The 21,048-nt window shown below is 45.4% G+C and overlaps 1 protein-coding gene across 4 annotated transcripts in view; it reads right to left on the bottom strand.

Moving 5' to 3' along the window:
• Positions 1-2,689: 2,689 nt before the first annotated feature.
• Positions 2,690-21,048, bottom strand: part of CNNM2 (cyclin and CBS domain divalent metal cation transport mediator 2) — a 122,832-nt gene continuing 104,473 nt past the window's right edge. Inside the window, exons 3-9 of one of the 4 annotated variants that reach the window (XR_012662779.1) lie at positions 19,936-20,073; positions 17,637-17,806; positions 14,153-14,246; positions 11,579-11,644; positions 7,665-7,849; positions 5,033-5,474; positions 2,690-4,364 (exon numbers count right to left, since the gene is read on the bottom strand). Coding sequence is in view for 2 of the 4 variants with exons in the window: in XM_075107260.1 (XP_074963361.1) it covers positions 5,265-5,474; positions 7,665-7,849; positions 11,579-11,644; positions 14,153-14,246; positions 17,637-17,806; positions 19,936-20,073 (863 nt within the window). In the remaining 2 variants the exon portion in view is untranslated. Of the gene's footprint in view, positions 5,475-7,664; positions 7,850-11,578; positions 11,645-14,152; positions 14,247-17,636; positions 17,807-19,935; positions 20,074-21,048 lie in introns of all 4 variants that reach the window. The other 3 variants (XR_012662780.1, XM_075107260.1, XM_075107261.1) reach the window with 3 other exon arrangements.

Below are 21,048 nucleotides of genomic sequence, written 5' to 3'. Positions count from 1 at the left end.
TTGTCCTCTCTGCTGCTCAAGTCAGGATGAAGGCTGCTCCCTCCTCTTTGCCACGAAAAGATGCCTGGCTTTCAATCACATTAGTTAAGCTCGGCATTTCACTGCTGGGTCAAACCAACCCTCAGTATCCAAGGACCAGGCACTTCTTTGGGTCTATTTAGAGCCTCAGTGTAGAGCCAAGCAGTGGGGGGGGGCAGCAAGCCCAGGTCCGTATCACACCGAGCCTTTCAGCACATGCTGGTTTCTGCTTTGTGCCAGCTTCACGCATGGCAGCACACAGTATGAACGCAGGAACCCCTCAACGCTGGTCAGACACCTTTGGGATGAAGCCTCAAGTTAGCATCACGACAAGAGGTACTCTCTGCAGCATCCTTCCCCACCCCCCAGCCCATTTTCTACTGGTAATCCAGACACTGGATAACTTGACAACTGGTACACAGGTACTAGTTTTAAAACCACAGACATGTGTATTAGATATATAAAATATGGTACACCTTTCATGTGGGAATGATTTCTATAGATAGTGTATTTCAGCACAAGGAAGATGCATATTCCAGGGGGTCTTGGAGAACCCGGCTGTGTTCTCCAACATGTAGGATACTTACACAGGATGCTTGTGAGGAGACAGCGCTGCTCTTTGCCATCCACACCCCCACACCCTTCGGCTGAGCTCTGCAGAGATCACAGGAAGCACCACCACTGCCCAAGCAGCCCCTCGCACAAAGCTGCCTCTGTGGTTTTCTTTGAGCTGATTTGAGCCAGAGCCTGATGCCACCAGTGCCAAAATCACATCCTCATCTGAGCTGGGCCCTGAAGGCTGAGAGGCAGCAACAGCCGATGTCTGTGGGCCATCATGGGCACTTGCCCTGCTCCCCCTGAGCTTTCTCCAGTCTGAGGTGAGTAAGCGCAAAGGGCCATATCCTGAGACTCCTACCCTTGCCAGCTCCACCCGCACAAAAAGGCACTTAAAAGAAAAGAAGAAAAAACAAAAAAACAAAAAAATAACCCTGTGGTAAGGAAAAGGGGAGTAAGCCCAGGAGAAGAGAGGAGGAACAGAACAACGAGCACAATGTGAATGAGTGGCTGACCCCTCTTCCAGCAGGGCCCAGGAACTGCAAGCCTTGAGCAGCCAGCTCCGGCTGCCCTGCTCAGGTCTTGGCATCATCCCATCCCTGCTCAGCCCGGAGCAGGAGCCTGCGTGGGGGCAAAAAGAGTGTGAGAGGGAACTACAGACGACTAAAGGTTCAGAGCAGAAATGGAGAGCGGTGGAAGGACCTACCCCATGGAGCTTGCTCTGCTGGTGTAACTGGGTGGGGAAAGCACCTCATCCTGCCCCTCGGCCAGCCTAGGGGCCCCCGCTCCCCGGCCAGCCCAGACACCCTGCCAGCATCCCTCGTCCCTCTATGGGATACCCCATCCTGAGCTCCTCCGGGGCGCTGGCCTTCAGCTGCACAGGGATTTCAGGGGGTGAACAGGCTGGGAATAAAACAACAAGCACTTTGTAAACTCTGGAGGGTCTGAGCTTGGGGTCTACAGAGAGGCCGAGGTTGGTTTGCTAAGCCCACCCTGAGCCCCTCTCCATTCAGAACTAGCGTGCTTCGTATGATCTCCACGTCACCAGAGTCAGTCTTGTTTGGAGAAAGATTCTCATTGGAAAGCAAGGACATTCCTTCACTCTTTACAAAGATTTGGCAATACACAGAATTTAAAAAAAAAAATATCATAGGTACAACAGATTCAGGTTCATTTCATTTAAAGGAAATTCAACCAACAGGAGTGTAAAAGTTATAATTCACAGTTGTGCATTTAAGATATTAGTGTTGAAAACCTCACTTCAAAGAACTCTTGTGCAAAATTGTATTGACAGTAGAAACCATGGCTAGATGCCCTCCCAGCCTCCCCCGGCCAACAGGCCATCGTCCACCCCTCTGCCTGCACCTGGAGGCAGACGGAGGAGGGGAACAAAGGCGGCAGTAGGAGCTGACATAGGAAGATGCAGTATCCTTTCTATGAGTCAAAGCCTTGCCGAGGTCCGAGGTCAAGTCCAACGATTCCCAAAGCCACCGGCTGGTGCCCTGTGCCGCAGTGACAACCGGCAGCCCTGCCATGCATGACGGCACTGCGGCACAGCATCTGGCATCTGAGCCCACCTGAATGCAGGCGGGCAGCCAGCGAGACAGAGAAAGCAGACCTGCTCTGGCAGGGCACAGACTCAGATGCCATGGCATCTCCATTGCAGTCAGGAGAGCCAAGTCCCGGTGCTGGCAAACGCTGTCCGGAGGCTCAGAAGTGGTCCTGAGCTGGGCGCCGGGCTCCTCGCTTGTGATGGTTGGTTCCCACCACGAGGGCTGGGAATCCCTTGCATTTATTAAACAGTAAAACTGTAAATACCCTGAGAACAGGGAGACTGGATTTTTTCCCGTCCGGGGAGAGGTCCATGCTTTGCTCTTCAAGCTAATTAGTAGTAGCAGCTCCTAACCCCTCTGGGTCAGGTACATATTTTCCATATGAAACACATCTATATTCAACTATTTTTATGGAAATTATTTTACTTTCCATTATTGGATCTGTACAAATGATGAAAAACAGTCATGCAAAAAATTGCCTGCAAATTTTGGAACAGTGCAGCATGGGCAGAAGCAGGAGGTATTTGCTTTGGGATCACATGGCTTTGGTTGGAAAAAGTGGCTTCTTTTTTTTTTTGCCTTTTTTTTTTTTTTTTTAAAGGGAAACAGACACTGAAACAAATCCATAACCTGATGCAGAAGACAGATCCAGCGAGCAGCCTCGTCCCAGAGAGAGAGCTGCCTTGACTTGAGCCTTCCCTCCTTCGGCAGGTTTGACAAAATGGATACTGCATCTCAAGTTCACCACTGTGTCAAACACTTCGACAAACTTTTACATTCAGCAACACTAGATAAAAACTGGTGAGGCGAGTCCCTCGCTGAGGACAAACGCTGTAACATCTCAACATTTTGCTTTGCAAGAAAGGTGCAATATTGGCAGCTCTCTGACAACAAGCAGGGCTTAGGTCAGCCTGTGCCGATGCTGAGCTGCGTGCTCTTGGCGGTGGCAGGCTGCTGGGGATCAGAGCAAGGATGGAGACTACAGAAATGTGTTTAGATGTGACTCAAAAAAAGTTAATAAAAAGCTAAATGTGAGAGTAAGGTTTTGGGGGCCCCATTTCCTCCTCACTGGGTGCACAAGTTAGATACTGTGTGATTTCTATGCCCCCTTGTGGGGACTTCATCCTCACAGGTGGCTCCAAGGAAGAAGTGCACCCTTCCCATCAGAGAGGACAGCAAAAATTAGGACTGCTTTCTGAAGCTGAAAGAGAGAGGAGGAGAGACACACGCAGACCCAATCAGTTCTGACACCAAGTTCTCCAATTTCCTGCGGGGAGATCCTGCACCAAAATATTGCACCTTTCCAGCCACCATTTGCAAAGACAGACCATGGGAACTTGCGGTGAGTGCCTTCCCCAGCCTGTGAGCAGGGGAGATGGGGCAGGCACGCAGGCACAGAGAGCTCTGGCAGTTGTATTTGGGGCTGAGGGCTTCTTTAAGGGTCAGATTAGATTATGCAGGTGCAAAGAAAGGAAGGGAAATGCTACATAGCCAGGGGCCACGGAAGGGTCTTGAAACAGAGAAACCACAATGCCTGACTTATTAATCACTCCAGATACTGAGGGCAATGTTCACATTTCACTTGAGACAGCATTGGAAGGGGAGAGGATTGGGGGGGGCATTTTTTTTTCATTTGAGGACTTAGACTCCATCTGTGGGAGTGGGGAATGTGTGATGCGCAACTGCCATGGGGTGCCCCTTGCTTGTACCCTGTCTGCATTCAGGTTTTTGGGGTGGAGGAATTGTTTCTGCTGCCCAACACAGGGTGCCCTGCACTACTGGCAGCTGGGTGGGAGGCTCTCTGCTCTGCTGCCATGGTAATCCCTAAAACGGCTGTTAAAGGGGCAAGAGAGAAGGAAATGCACTAAATCCACTCAAAGGAAGGAATGTGGCTGGGAACAGCCTGGAAACGAACCTCTCCAAATCCCTGAAGTGCAATACACTCGCGTCCAGAAAGTTTTGTCAGTTCTTGGAGAGGAGAGGATGGTCCCGACTCCTCAGCAGAGCCCATCCTTGCACTGGCAGAGGTTTACTGTCACCTGGAGGATGTACTTTGGGCATAATTGTAGCAGCATCTTTTGTGTTAATACTAGAGATTGAAGGGGGGACGGGGACTGATGTTCTCTGTTACTTAGCAAAGACTACACATCTGCTCTGGCCAAGGTAACGATGCGCAGACTGCTACAGCACGCAAGTGCTTAATATCTTGTCATTTTGGGGTGCGCACATTACTTCACCCTGCAATTGTCAGGAACAAAAATGAAAAATTACCCAGTTACTTCACTATGGAAGATTACGTCTGGCTTTCATGTCACAAGACTGCAGTTTTGCTAATTAACTCCTTCCCCCCCACTATCATCTTCAACATATACAAAGTTTTTGGAGGTTACAAAACTAAGTGTAACAACACTTTTGCCTGTTTTACAAAGAAGCCTTCTGAAATTTGAGAGATCATTAAATACCAAAGTAACCACTCCTTCCCTGAAACTTAACTGGAAGAATGTAGTAATACTCATCCCTTGGCCCTCCAGGTGGCTGAAACCAGAGGTTCCTTGAAGCTTGCTCATTCTTAGGACACAAATAACATACAAGTACCAGTTACTAACTTCTTAATTGGGGAAACAAAAAGGACCAGAGAGGGGTGAAAAGAGGCCAAGGACATCGGAGCCAATTCACAAAACCACGACAGAGCCCATTTGAGGTTCAGGAGGGACAGAAACAATTTAAAACTCTGCAAAATACTTTTTAAAAACATGATCTCTCTTGAAAAAATAACTGGAGGAGCTTTTAAACTTCTCCATATGTGTTTAAGGAGGAAAACCCAACAAGGATCAAAAATACAGATAAAAAATAAACATGATTCTACTTTGCAAGAAGTATTTTCATTGTTCTCAAGGGTGGCTCACCATTCCCAAAGTACGCCTGGGGCTTTAGTCTCTCTTGCTCTTTGCTCCTTTCTTCCTGTTTCTTCCTCTTCGCTCCCAGAACGGACGCAAAAGTCTTTGGTCTCAGAACACTGGATGCAGCACAGTGTTGCAAGCACATACTAATGGTGTTAACACTCGGGGAGGAGGCACGAAGGAGCGAGGGCTGGTCCTGCTGAGGAGATGGGATGGGTGGGTTGTGGGGAGTCAGCTCTTAGATCGCTCCTTCACTGTGCAGACTGTGGTTGGGCTTGTTGTGAGTCACACAGTTCTGTTCATTCAGCAGGTTTGCTGTTTCGTCCGGCAAACCGTCATGCAGCTCCGTAAGAGTCAGTTCGATTTTAGTGTTTTCACTGTCCGAGGACTGAGGTGTTTTGTCCATCCGGGATGCCATCAGGGCATTTTGGTACTGCTGTCTTGAGATCTGCTCCAAGAACAGAGGAAAGGAACAAAAACAGGCAGTCACGCTTTTGTGTCTCCCATGGGACACACTGAGAAAAAGTGCCCTCCCTTTCCAGATGATCTCACTTTAACCTCCGTTTACCTGTTTCAATAAAACACCCCTGCGCTTTGCAAGCCTAGAGCATCCCAACTCAACACCACAGCATGGTGACACTTCCAGACAGGATGGAAGCACAGACCTATGCGATCACCATGCTGTTCAAAGGCCGGGATTTATTCCTATGCAGACATTTTAAAATCCAATCTCCATTTCCTTCTAACCATGCACATTTTTAGGGGCAGACCCAGAGTTCAGTGAAGACTGTCTCCCAACTTCAGTGAGCTCCTGGTGAGGCTCTTGGAGTCCCTATTGAGCCAGAAGGTCCAAGCTTTACTGCTCTTGTCTAGGCCAGCAAACACAGCAGGACCTACAGCCTTATTCTGATACATAAGGACATTTGATTCTAGAAAAGACTGGGTTCTCCATAGAGATGAGTCCAAATTAGCAGCCCATTAAGTCTTCCACTGGTCTCTGCAAGAGGTGTCTGCGCTCAGCAGAACAGTCATGCCAGGAGCTGGCCTAGAGCACAGTGTTACTGCCCATGACTCTCCAGAGGAAAGGAAGCCTATAGCCCCATATTTCTGCATATGGTGGTAGAGGGGAAAATTCCTCCTGGAGCCACAAGCAACCAGACCCATAAACTCCTCCAGGTTGGCCTTCTCAGCCAGGACAGGCAGCAGGATGCACGTGCACTGGCAGCTCCATGTGCTACAACAGCAGTGGGTAATCTCAGCAGGCAGGAAGGTGGAAGAGGTGAAACAAGACTTTTAGAAAATCTTAAGTTCCAGTAGCAATGCAAGACAGGGACTGGAAATGGAGAGAGTCAGGTGGACCAGGTCACAACTCCATAAGCAAAATCCAAACATGCACGAGCAGGTCACAACCCTCGTTTACAAGGTATTAACTGAATAAATGCCCATGTGGCAGAGTGAAAACACTAATGTTGAGTACTCTGTCCTATGTGTAAAGCAGAGTGATGCAAAAAGAGGTATGCAAGTCTGACTGCAGAGACACCAGACAGTTTAGCATTCATTAGCCTCAGTGTGAACACAGTGAGAGTTGGAAGGACTCCACATAAACCAGCAGAAGATGAGCAGCTGCTCTGTACAGCAGATCAGCCATTGAAATCTGTAGTGAGAATCACTTGCCCAGTGACAGGTATTTACTGATCTAAACCTTGAAGGCTTGAACCATCGACCAGCACACTTGCATCTGCCAAGCTCTGATTGCAAGGCTGTACTCTCCTTTTAAAATTTGGCTACAGAATAATCAATTTAGCATTCTAGTATTTCTACTCTATTTCACAATCTTAATATTAAAATAACTTAGAAGTTGAGTTCACAAACCGTTTGAATTGCATACAAAGAAACTGTGAACGTGCACTTAATTTAAGAAAAGCATCAAGGTCAACTTCTGGCCATGGGACGTCAGCTTCCCTGGACTCCCAGCTGGGCTGGAATTGCTGCCAGCATTATCTGTTCCTCAGCTCAGCTAGATTTCCTATCCCACAGGACTCGCACACATTTCAGCGTGGGATGCGCCATGCTGGGGGGCAGAGCTGTATTCATGCAGCAACTCACTGGTAGTATGAGACATGACCTAACATGTCAAGTTAAGATAAAGAGAAATGTCCAAGACTTCTCCAAGCAGAAGGAGGATGACAAGTCGGAAAGTAAGATCAAGAACCCCAAACTGAAACCAAAATCAAAAGTGAATAAAAACAACCAACAGAAAATGTCTCATCCTTTAGAAGAGGACACTGTCTGATAATGGAGGGCCTCCAAGTCAGATGGCTCCAAAGCCTTCACACAAGGGTACGTCTTTCATAACTAAAAGCAGAGAGAGGTTATTTTATAAAATCTTTCCTCGAGGGACCTGAAATCCAGAAACTTACGTGACCAAACTACTTACAAGCCTAAATGAGAGGAATGATGAAGACAAATCAACGGACAATAGATAGTGGGAAAAAGTAATTTGAAGTGATATTTAAACAGCTGCTTCCATAATCTTATTTACTCACAGAGCAATCTAGAGGCACCTCCCTTCCCCAGGCTCTCCATTCTACCAGCCAAGCCCAGCTTTCCAGCAAGGCCTTTCCAGCTTTTTTCCTACCTTGACAAACTGAATGTCTGTGAGTGCTTTCACTGAGTAGTCCGGAACATACACTTGGAGGAATGACGCGTTCAGCTGGTTGTTGCTGCTCCCTAACGTTGGTGTCACTGCATCGATGCGATCACTTCGGTTTAAAGAGTCTGAGTGATTCAAGCCGCAGGGCCGAGGTGGAGACTTGTTTTCAGCTGAGAAACGGGCAAGAGCAAGAGATTTCTTAAATCAAGTAGAAAACATTTAAAGTCACCGGGACATAATAAATCATGATGTAGCACAAAAGAAATGCAAACACTTAATCCACTCATAACTAGACATGCAGCTAAACAACAAAATTACCCTGAAAAAGAGTAACTTTTGAGTCCAGAGCTGGTAGCCGACATCACTGAGTATGCCTTAAACAAACCCGGTTTCATTTATGCTGCGATGGACATGCCCTGTGCACAGCCGGTCACACTGCTACAGGTGATGAGTGGCAACCACCAGAGAAAGGTAACTTCTGAAGGGTGCTTTTCAGGAGCTCTTGATAGTCACACCATGCTTAATAGATTTTCTTTTTTCCTCTAAATGATTTAGAATCGTAAATCCATACCAGACCTTTCATCCACAGTCAGTCCCAGCTAACCCTTACGCCCTTTTATTCCACCTGGTACCTACATGTGCCTTGTTCCCTGAGCTAGAGCAGACATTTTCAAAATCGTAAGTGCGATAGAGTTCTCAGTGGACCAGAGTGCAGTCCATGTGACAATTACTTCAACGTTTCCTCTAGTATCTCCCAGTGCTTGAAGGGGCAAAAACTCAACGAAAGAGGGCAAGCTCCATGTGGTACACGCCACCCAGCAAAACAGGGAAAACAGTCCATGCTACAGAGAGAAATCTGTGTCCAGGAAAGGAGTAAATTAGAGACATTGTTTTCTATCACTGGCCTTTAAGCGCTGCAGCATTTCACGTGAAAACCTTGCAGGTGTCCCTTGCAAGTGTGATTGGCCACAGGTTATCTCAGGTGAACATGCTTTCAGGAAGCCCTACACATTTTGCATCCCTAGCTTCCACCCACATAGTGACCCAGAAGACAGGAGGGCAGAAGTGCATCCTAAGAGAGATCCCAAGCCCTCCTGCAGGTGGGCTTCTCACTGGGTGGACACACAGTATGTACTGATCAAAGAACTGTCTTTGGGACTGGGGAATTTTTGGGTCTTAGAGCAGTTAAATTTTATTAAGCCAGCCCAAACTGATGTAAACTCTGATACTCACCATGTGACCCCCATTCTCAGCTGAAAGATCATTTTCATATCATCTTAAGATACAAAGCCTCTTTGAGCAAATCAGCAACAGTATTATTGCAAGCTTTTCAAATTATTTTTGAAGACTTTTCTATAAACAAACTTATTTCTAAGAAAAAAAAAACCCAGCTCCCTAAAATTCAACCCTACCTCTGCCACTTAATCGCTATATATATAATCACGCCTTGCTCAAATGACACAGACTGTTCTACATCTCTGCATCAAGCCTCTCCTTAACCTAACACTTCAGATGCTTCTAGATGCATGGCAGAATTGCCCTGCTTTTTACTTCTCACTCAAAATCCCTCTGATGTCTTTCTTTCAATTTTAGAGAATGGAACAGAAAAATACAGGTTCTGGCAACTTTGCAATTTTTATTCCATTTCTGCACTATGGAATTAATGCAGGTCCCTATGGCAACACCAAGTACAGGCTTAGGGGGAAGCACTTGGAGCCCTGCAAGGTCTTCCTCCATACCAGCTTGCCATCTTGAAAGCTACAGCAGGCTGCAAAACTACTGCCATGAGCCAAACCTTTATCTGCACACAGGGCTGTAATTCCCGCTGGAGAACAAGGAACTGTGAAGGCTGAGTGAATTTGCCCTGTCTTTCCCACCTGCATACGTGCTGTGTGTGACAAGAACAGCATCACTGCTGCTTGGGATAAAGGTTTCCATCGGAACAGCTTTCCAGTAGTGTGACTTGTATCTGCCCTTTCTTTTCACCAGGGGTCTTATAGTACATGACTACTAAAACTAAAGAACAGAGAGCAACATGAAAAAAGCATATATTAAAAAAAAAAAAAGGCAGGTGAAACCAAAGGACAGAACAAAAAATTATGATAACTAAAAATCTGAGGGAAAGGACATCACTTCTGGACTACACACAAGTCAGGGAGGAAGAAGAGAAGTTAATGAAGAAGGAAGGGTACAGAAAGGGCAGACAACAGAAGAATACCAGGCAGGTCCATATTTGCAGAACAGTGCCCTGCCAGCCCCCTAGCACGCCAGCCCAGATAGATCTTTTCTACCCAGGTTTTCCCATACTCCTCACCTTTCTATACTGGGGATAAAGAGCACAAACCACAAGACAAACATCAGTACAACTGTATTATGAATTTGGGGTTAAACAACAGGATCTTTTTCAGAAGGACCCAGCAGAAGGTCCGAGTTTCATCAAAACTGGTACCACATTGTCATAGTGACCAGGCTTACCATATCAGTTCCTTTCAAAGGAGATTCTTCCTGTTATTATTTTCCAATATTGATTTTTTTTTTAGTTGGGGAAAAAGCTAGGAAAATATGCTTGGCATTTAGATTGGAAACAACTTGCATGTGCAAAGTGTACGCTTATTCGTAGCAAAGAAAAGGGGGGGTGGGGGTGGGAAGAAGACCTGGCAAAACAAAAGAGCCAAGCTAAAAAAGATAATCAAAGCCACCGAGTTTAAAAGAAAGCCATCAGGTACTTTAATTAAAGAAAGATTAAATTTCTCCCCCTTCTTTGAAGTTTAGCAGCAGGAAACTTTAACAGGGCAAGAAAAAAGTACCCTGCAGGGCAACAACCTGTAGTTTGTTTGGAATGTGCATGAGACTAATTTAAGGACTGATGGTGAAATACATTTTCAAAAGTAAAAAAAGAGAGGGAGAAAATACAGGAAGCAGATGGTGAAAGTTTATGAAATGCATGATATGTATTAATGTTTAGGAGATGTTTCACTTAAATATGCATATCATTATCTTGTTTGCTTTTAGGTCTAGGGAAAGACTTTTCATCTGAAAACTTCAAAAGGAAGAAGTATGTTCACTGTGGCCCAAACTATTTTAGGATTCTGCTCTTCCTACAGACTTTCTTGATGGGTTTCCATTTTTCTCAGCTACTCTGTCCATGCAGTGTCTGCAAAGCTCAGTTCTTGACTCTTCCCAATATCCAACCGCTCAACCACATCTCAGAGCTCTTTTTGGCCCCGTTTGTTCCCTCCTGGGTCTCTGCTCTCCAAAGAGACTTCTGTGTCAGTAGCAAGGAAAGGTCTTAAGCAAAATGGGAACCAGAAAACCCCACAGGAGGTCCCAAAACCTTCTTGCACATTCCATTGCAAATCTGTCCACTCAGTAAATCGCTGTGCTGGACCACGGCATTAAGCTCACTGAAAGAAAGCTCAAAGCTTTTGAGGAATTGAAATGGCCAGACGGTATACAAACCATAGAATTTACCCGTATAAGAACATAAGAATTCTTTCATTAAAGAACTTTTCCTTTTATGGCAGTTCAGCAGCAGACATTCTTCTCTGCCAAATGCATTTTCTTCAGAAATTTTTAAGCCTCAGCTTGGGGGAGAATACCATATTTTAAAAAATCTGCCCTCTTAATTTTCCACAAGTGTACACACGAGAAACAAGAACAAGCACACATTGCCAAATACATTTTTTCAACATGTTTTTAGTTCTTCCCATTTTGATGACACTGTCATGTTGCTACCAGTTACCATACATGAAAGTTCAGGATACCTACCTGTAAGGCATAACTCTGTGCTGGACTTCTCCCTAACAAGTAAAGGGGTCAGATAAACACAGACTGCAGCTGAGTTTTTATGGCATCAGGGCAGTCAAAAGAATGGTGAAAATAGAAGCATGCGGATTTACCTGGAGAACCTGCTGCTAACAATTCTGTTCTGCTGACAACAAAGGTACGAGACAGGGACAAGGGAACTAGAAGAGGGAAAGAAAAAGGATGAGGTCACGACCAGAAAGGCGGCAGCTATCCACACTCGACAGGGGAAGGAGCCAGTTCACACACTGAAGAACTAAAACCAAAAGTGCAAATTAACTGTGAAAAAGTAAAGGGTTAAAACAAAAGAAAAAACAAAAGAGACAATTAAACAATTTCAGGAATAAACCAAACAACAAGCCTAAGGAATTACAGTGACGTGAACAATTTTCCCTTGCTAATTTGAATGGTTATCCAGCATAGAGCAGTCCATCAAGGTAACTCAACTTTAAAACAGTTCAAAAGGAGCAGAGGTGCCCACTCCAGCCTGGAAGGCAGGTTAAAACAAACCAGAAAGCCTTCATGGGTGCTGTTCCTTATGGGAGTCAGACAAAAATAGAAATAAAACCAAAGGACACTTCATAGTTCTTTGAGTTTTCAGTAAAATATCAAGCAAGACTGTGATTCTCCAAGCGCACCCGTCAGGATGGGAACCGTACTGCTCATCATTATTGCAAAGCCCTCCCCAGCTGTAGTTAAAGAAAAAAGCTTCACTCTCTTGGTTTTCTTTTTCTTGGGGGAGTGGGGGGTGTTGTGTTTTGTTTTTTGGGCGTGGGGGGTGGGGGGAGGACTGGAGTGTTGTTTGGTTTTTTTTTAATGCTTTACTCTCCTGTTACTGACTTCACATTCCAGGTGGGGAGAGCAGGCACATGAAGTCTGATTAGAACACGCAGAAGAGCATGAGTTTTCTCTTGTTCAGCAATGACTTCTACTTTCACTGCGCTTTCCTGTCTACACAGGAGCACAGAGCACACAGAGATTTATTTTTATAAGCTTATCCTAACAGAAATCTCAGGATACAGCAAGACATCATAAAACAAATTCTCTAAAACCTGGAGAGAAAGCCATCAAAATGAGGGGTTTGCTACTGGTAAAAGCCAACCAGTCGAAGGTAAACAAATTCAAGGTTGGCCAAGATTAATTTAAAATAGTGCATATCCTGAAGTTTCACATGACAAAATCCAAGACGGGTTTCAGGGCATGTGAAGAGGAGATCATTTGACCTCAGATGAATTGGGGCAACTTGGCACAACCCCCCACTAGTTGTGGGGAGGGTTAGCAACATAAAAAAAAAACCAAAACCAAACCCACACGAAAACATTCAAACTGAACAATGCTGGCAAAAGAGAGACGCCGCAAGTGATTGCCAAGTGTGGGTTTGGGAGGAGAAGTGACCATGCCTAACCCAGCTCTGTGCCTGGCCTACATTGCAAAAGCTGAGCTGTGAAGCTGAGGGCATGATGCAGTTGCACACACGTGTGTCACGATTCCTCGTGAACATTGCCGCTATTGCTCAGATAAAATCCACCCAGCGCTCTGCACGCTTTCAAATCTGTCAGGCCTCAAAAGGTATAAGCTAGACTGATCAAGTTAAAGTGCACATAATTAAGGAAGAATTAGTCTTGCCTGGAGAAGTGAGCTCAAACGTCGAAGAGAACTGCTTTTGTCTGTAGAGTTTAGTAAGGCTATACTCATAACTTACAAAATCATTTTCATTCCAATACCATTTGCTAATGTACATAGACAGAGGTACACATATGTAAAGGGAGTACTCACGAGCGTACAATTAAAACAGGCTGTCTCTCAAGTGGAACATAAACCCTGCTGCGACAGGAGGACCCAATTTCAGAGTGAGAAAAGTCTCTCCCTGAAGCTAAGCAAGCAGCTTTGGGCCAGCAGACAGCCAACGCCAGCACCAGCACCCCACTCTCCCCAACAGGGCTGTGGATCCCCAGCTGAGGTTGAGATCTTAGTGGTGACACTGCTGGCACCAAAATACGTCACCAAATGCTGAAATACAGCACTGGAGCCTACTCTTGGTGGATTATAAGACAATCCCCCAACCTGTGCCTGTGAGGTGGTGGCTTGTGTGGCTACCATTTGTGTGTCGGGAACTGGCTCACACCTTGCCCTCGGACACCTTGCCCTCGGACACCATGCCGGTTTCTTGGTTACATTTCCACACAAGCTGACAGAAGCAATTGCTTTTCTTGCACCGCCGCCCTCTGTTTCAGGATGCTTTAGAAGCAAGACTGGTAAAGTGAACCATCCCCAACTAACAGGGCATTTGTACATTGCACCACTAGATGTCCCTCTGCCACTAATTATTCCCGTTAATTCAGTCCCTGCTACCCTACCGTGAGCAAAACTATAAAGCTGTCCTCCAGTACCAAACATCACTCACTAAAGCCAACACTCGCATCCTCTGGGAGCTGGCAAACCGCTGCCAGCTGCTGGGTTTTGGAGTCAGTGCTGCCACCAGCCTGGGCCCCTCCCAGGGATGCTCTGCCAGGCAGGCAGGTTCACTGGCAAGGAAGTATGGTTTACATCAACCCAAAGGACATGGCGGGAGGATGCCCTGTGCAGCCTCCTCCTGCCACACTCACAGGATGGGCCAGCTTGTGCAGGAGTGCATTCCAGAAGCAGAAGGTAAAGGTAAGAGGACGTACCTGGCGATGCTGTGAGGGCCATCACCCCATAGTAGGAAAAAGCACCAGCTTCAAACTTCATCCCCTCTTTCCCAGCCTCCACTTCCACTTTCCCCTGTTAAGGAAAAGGAGAGAGAGCTGCAATTAAAAGGGACCATAGGTCTTGAGGTACAAGACCGGACTTGAGCCCTGAAAGCCAGTTTTGCCTGACATTCCTAAGCAGTGTCATGGTCCCTGCAGTTTGTAGCAGTGCCTGAAGAGGGACAGACCCTGGAGGGCAACGCACTCTTCTGCCCTGAGCTATGCTGGTCTTCGGTGCCCTGTGGCCAGCATAAGTCCCTGCAGAGGAGTGAGATCACCTCAGCACTTCGGGGTGGTACTATTGTCCTGCTCCAAGTGCTGCCAGGCTGCTTTCCCTCAATGCAGAGTGAAAAAATACTCCCCCAGTACCACAGCGAGCTTATAAGTAACACAATTATCTGGGATCTTGAGACACCTAGACTTTTTGGGCCACAGCTCACATTCACACGAAGAGTCTCCTCTAACACAAAAAAAGGAAAAGGAGATGGAAGAGAACACATGAGGAGGCTGCCTGCCTTCACTGATGAGATTCCCACAGAAACAAAGCCCTTATTCCTGAAGGAGCAGTCTTGGGGCTAGTTTAGTTTTCTTGGTTTCTAGCAGTTTTACATATTCCAGCACCCTTAACTTAAGATCCTGCTCTTTCACAGGGTCTTGCCTCTAAGGACCCTCGGTGCTTCCCGAGCTATATAAAACCACACTACCACAAAAGTGCACCCATTTCTGATGTGGGTTGAACCAAACGTTTAACGTCACGTTCTACAACAGACTCTAGAACAGAACCCACCATATTAAACATAGCTGTAAACATCCCAGTTACTTTAATATACAAGTAGCCAAAAATAATTGGCTGCTTAGTGGGGCCTGGTTTTCACACCCATCCATCCTTACTGGTACACTGCACTGAGAGTTACAGCACAGCGCTGCAGACAGAAGAAATCTCATGAAGCTTTCAGGCTGAACTACACAAAGGTTGGGATTTCAGGCAAACAACATAGTTACTTGCAATGCGTTCCCTCTAGCTAGGCTGGAAAGGGCAGACAGACTGCATGTCCCACGTGTATTAAGTAAGACTGAACATCAACTGGACACAACTGGGTCACAATGAGTCCAAAAGGTAGATTTTATTTCTAGGTGTTTATTGAGAACCATTTAAAATAAATGATCTTGTCTTTGACTTTACAGTGCTGTACTGGAGCAGAAAAATCACGTAAATGAACTCAATCTGCATGAGCCCCGATACCAAGTCAGTTTGTCTAACTGTCCCAAATGAGAAAAAAAAAAAAACAACCACAAAATCAACATAGCAGGAAGAGAGTGCCTAGCTCACAAATCCACTTTCATGCTATCACAAGCAACGACTTCATATAATCCCTTTTAAAACCAATTTCAGTCCACAACACAAATAAGTAGCTTATTTGTTCATTATAAGCCTTCCAAAAGGCACGATTTCGTCACCCAGGCAAAGACCAATTATAAACAGAGCTCTCAACCTACTTATTGCTCACCAGCCAAGACCAGGTCTCAAAAATACATACACAACCAGGCTTTGATCTTCACATGCAATCAGTCTGGAGTTAGTAGCTAAATACAAATTAGCAATTAGTAGTAGGAGTTGAGTTTCACTTCCAAGACCATTGCTCTATCAGCACACGCAGCACCTCCAAGCTTCCCAGTGGTGGCCATACGAAGACCAGGCGTGCTTGGCATAGTCACAGCAGCTGAAAAGCCCTTAAGAATTCTCCATGCATGCTGTTAGGTGTGTTCTGCCCTGTTTAAATGCATGCACATGTAGTTTCTGGTTTTCCACTGTTTAATGTTCTAACAGAAATTTTGAAAAAACACAATGGCAAAAACAAATCTCAAACCGCTACAGAAGAACTTCCCGTTAGCTAAGAGAAAAACTGTTGCGAACAGATGACATTATAGCTAAACCAGTAACTCTACAGAGATTAAATCAGTAAATTTAATGCACAGGATATATATTTTATTGTGTTCTGGCATGCATTGACTGTGAAGGTATTCTTGGTCTCTCAACATGAAAAAGTAAGTCCAAGTCCGTTTAAGTAACAAAACGGGAGTATTTATCCCCTCTCAATCCTCGCAGAAGCAACCTTGTTACCATCTTTATAGTATGTGCCTACTGCGAGACTCACTTTTGCAAATGCATTATAGAGCTAGCACGTTGTGTTTGCTAAATATTTATTGATTGAAGAATAGTTTAGAAAGAACTGGTTGTTCTTTTGTATCACTCACGTCCTCTGTTTACATCTCTGCAGCACTACCTCATTCAGAAGCATTATCTTGCCTCTGGAATATTTCAGATTACAACAATTCAGCACATAAGAAAGAGTAGTTAAAGAGCTACCAGCAGCCCCATAAACCCTTGAAAAAAAACCTGATCCTTTTTTAAAGGAGAATTACATTGAATCCATAATATCATATTCCAGTGCATTCTTAATTATTTATCACTGACAGTGTTTAAATCCCCCTCCACTTTTTATTTTTAAGGCTATGTCAAGGAAGACTTAAATCCCTGTGTTAGGACTTTTAGCTACGATGCTTGTGTTTTTATAACCCAAACTGATCTGTTATGCAGGATAGAAATATAGGCACCTTTCCAGCAAAATCTCTCTTAAAGGACTGCTCAAACGGTGCTAGATGGAAGCTAAGTTTCTGTGTAAAGCTTTGCCTAGTCATTCAAGCATTCCTGTCAAGTGACAAAACCTGGGAGATATCAGCACTGGAAGCACACCCGTACAGAACAAGCAGAAAACAATCCTTCCACACCACCTAGGGCTCCAATCTAAAAATCACCCAAATGCAGCGATATCAGGGTAGGGTGAGTGCTTGGATGGCAGGGTCCCCAGGAACCACAGGGGCTGTGGCAGGAGGTGGCATCAGTTCAGTAGATGGTGCAATGCCCCCACCAAAACCCGCACTTCTCACACCACCAAAGGTACAGACTTCAAAATGACGCAGAAAAATGTAATTTCTCTAAACTGTCAAACTCTCCATGCCTCCTCTTGCAAAAGGAAAAAACACACCAGAGAAAGCATCCTGGCCAAACTCCTATGACATGCCATTTTTTGCACCCCTATTTTCCAAGCAATGCCAGCTGTACACAGAGATTCCTTTCCATTGCCTATCCTAGTGATACCTAAAGCATAAGTAGCTTTCAACAGATGACTGGAAGTGGGAAGTGCTGTCTACCCTTCACAACTGGTTTAATTGAGGCTGAAAGCAGCTGAATGAGCTCTTCAAGGTTGGCAAGGTCATAAAGGAGGCAGGAGCCGTTCCCAGGAGCCATAGTTCCGTTCCCATGTTTGAAAGAAGATAAACTTCAACAACTGGAAGAGGTATAGAGAGGCATATGTCAGGAGATGAAGGGTTTTGCGCATATCTACATAATCACATGTCTGACCTGTAAAATGAGAACAAAGTAGTCGACAGGCTTGTTTCGCTGGTAGAGGTAGTGTTCTGGGGCTTTCTTGTTCTTCTCATCGTATTTCAGCTCCTGGATGACGTTGGGATGTTTTAGCAGCCTTAGAAGGATCTTCTCTGACATCTGGGATGGACCAAATGCTTCTACTTCTATAACACAAGATACAACTTGGCATTACACTTCATATGCCTGGCAAGAAGTTAGCAATACTCGTTAATAAGCATTTGCTTATAAAAGACACACAGATGCAGAGAGATCCATTACAGAATTGCAGGCTTCCTGTCTTTTGAGACTGTTAGATTTGTAAGGGGGGAAAGAAAACCCAGGAATGCCCCAACTTTCATTACTGAAGTATTTTTCAAAGCAACCAAAAACCATGTCTTCATCTGAAAGGGAAAAGAAAAAGGCAGTCTTGCCCTCTTGAGAGTTCAGTCACAGTTGTATAGGCTCATTTGAGCATTGTATAAATGGAAGAGCTTTACAATTGGGGCACAAAGAACCTTTGAAATTGTTTTTTCCTTCCTCAAAAGGTATTAAACTTACTACATTTATTGCACTTAAACAAAAAGAAAAAAGAACCACCAAAACAAAACAGTTGTTTGGGGCCTAGAAAGTTGCTCTAGATAGATGCTCTACATAAATCAAAGACACAATTGGGGCTGCCACGGTTCATATGAGAAGAGTTACTCAAAGTGAGAGACAGTACAGATCAGTTCAAACCATGTGGGATTAATGCCTGACACACAGAACACATCCCCTATCCACTTGCTCTTCTGTGTTCCCAACAGGAGCTGTTTGAAGCAGAAAAGCTCATCCTTGCGTGGAAGAGTTAAGCCAGGGACGTCGAGATTTACACATGCAAACTGATAAGCTTTCCTAACACCTCATTTCAGAACAGGACCGTTAATGACCAAGCACCTTTTTTCTGCTAAGGATACTATTCTTAATTTAGAACAGAGAAACCAAAACTGTAGCTTTTATCTTATTTAACAGTAGCTTCACAGACAGACCTGGATTTAAGCTACACAATCCTTCATCCACAAAACAAGGAGAGAAGCAGCACTGTAAGACTATGTCTGTTGAGCAGGTGCATAGGGAACTCCATCAAGTCTTGTACCACTACAAGAACAACGCCTTGCTTGCTGTTAAATCCGCATCTTCCTGTTGAACTGCTTCCTTTCACCAAGGACATGCTCACCTGCACATGAGCCGTAGGAGTCCAAGTCTTTTAAGGAATTACTGCCCCTCAGCTGAGATGTGATAACCGATCACGTACATGTTTCTTTCAAGTCACAGAGGCAAAATAAAGCATGAAGGTGGGCTAGGAGCATCTAGGCAGGCAGTTACTGCATCTTAGAGGAGGGGAAGTACTAATTTCCAACTGGAGCTGGCAAACTTGAGATAAAACAACTTTATCATTTTCAACCCGTGAATATATGTTGAACATAGCAGTGAAAGGCGCCCGTCTGAAAGGCCTGCATGTGAAAAGTCTTTATATGTCAAAGAGAGACAGCATGAGCAATAGGAAGGTATGTTTTCCACAAGCTCTCCTGTTAACAGGTCTCATCTCTGAGGTGAAGGGACCAACTTTACGACGAAAGGCAACATCAGCTGCAAGAAACCATTCAAGGCCCTGGCCTCTCTGCCAGACTGCCCACCCAAGGGCTAAAACATCAAGGTGTTCTGGGATGGAGACAACTGTCCTCTGAAACCTGAAGTCATCAACGGAGGTCACACAAGCCAGCCAGAAATCCATTTTAAAAAGTACAGTTCAACCGCCTGTGCAGTCACATTAAATGTGTCAGAAGAGTTTTTCACTTGGAGTCGAAAAGTCTCATGGAACAGGTTTAGACCTTCCTGCAAAAAGTCCAGCATCTCTTTCTGGAAAAGGCGCCAGAGTGCAACTACAGTCAGCTGGCCAGTGGTATCGAGTCCTCTTTGGTTTGTTCCCTGAGCTCTTCCTAATGGGGTGTACTTGCTAGTCGTTAATCTGACGGACTCTAGACATGCAGTGCGGCACTTGGCATTCATCCTTACCTTTCAGACCAATTTAAAGTTACTGGTCCACCCCTGGTAAATGTCTCAGAGGGTTCATGCCGACACTGAACACAGGAGAGGAGAGAATTTAAAAAGAAAAACACAACAGTGGCATTATTTGTCACCCCACAATCCAGCCTCCCTTCCCACCTGCACTGTCCCACCCACCTCACCAGCCTTTGCTGACAAACTGCCTCCGAGGCTCTGGCACAATCACAAAAAAAAGATAATCTGCACTTGCCTGTTGCCAGGAACCGGTGCATTGCCAGGAGGAGCTGCGGTGATATTTTAACCTTCATCTCGCTGTCTGTCTGCTTGAAGGCAGAGAAGTCCTGCTTCCTGTCCCGATGAGCTACTTTCTTTTTCGTCTTGTTATCAGCTGGGGAAGGGAGGGTGGGAAAAGAAAGGAAGGAAGTGATTTCTGTTAGAACGGCGTCCAACATGAACCGCGCTGGATGGAGTCAGCCAGGACGGCCGTGCAGAGCACAGGGTGTGGACAAACCCCTCTGCAGTACACACGAAGTCCTGCTCATTGGCACGCAGCGCAAACCAGAAACAACCAGCGAGCTGTGCTGCAGGCTCATGCAGCCGTGAGCCCCTGTCCTGGAGAGCCAGCCACCCACTGTCTCTGCCACTTCAATGAGGGGAAAGTCTCTGATTGCAAACATCTAATTGCAGAGCGACTCTGCATATTATACAGAAGGTGCGTGCGCATTTCTAGGTGAGGAGGAGTCGTCCCGCTCAGTATTACTAATGATCAAAAGGTGTTGTTCTACAATAATATCTGTGATACTTTTTTCATATACATTCCTTAGATAATTCCCAGCAAGTACATAGGCTAAATATATGATGAATTATTTCTTATGCTGTACCACGGCTTCAGTGACTTTTCACAGCTTTGGCAAAATCCGCATGCCCTTGGTCCAAGTAACTCCCAAAGTCTAGCGTATGCAGTTTCTTTTGTACTCTCCAAACTCCAGCAAAGGCTGGCAAGGTGTACAGCCTGGAGGCGGGAATCTCTGTCCACTTTAGAGGCACTGAAGCCAGAAAGAAGTACAGAGTACCTTCAGGAGTTCAGATATGGGAATTCACCTGCTAGTGATCCTGGACTCCTCTCCTTTACTCAGCTAAATACTTACCTCTTGGTTCGTCTGTGTCTTAAAACAGGCTCTGTGGTGGGGAATCCCCATTTGTGAAAGACAACATGAAAGATGGAGTTGCAGAGACACAAACAACCCAGCTATTATCATCCACCCACTAAGCTAATCTGCCAAAACGTTTAGGAAACCAGGTAAGTGGAGAGCTATAGGCATGTTGGGGTACGGTATACATCAATTGCAGGAAGAGGAGGTCT

This window comes from Phalacrocorax aristotelis, chromosome 12 (assembly GCF_949628215.1).
Source record: "Phalacrocorax aristotelis chromosome 12, bGulAri2.1, whole genome shotgun sequence".
NCBI classification, from domain to species: Eukaryota; Metazoa; Chordata; class Aves; order Suliformes; family Phalacrocoracidae; genus Phalacrocorax; species Phalacrocorax aristotelis.
Note: the sequence above shows the minus strand (reverse complement) of the source record. Positions and strands in the feature narration are given on the sequence as shown.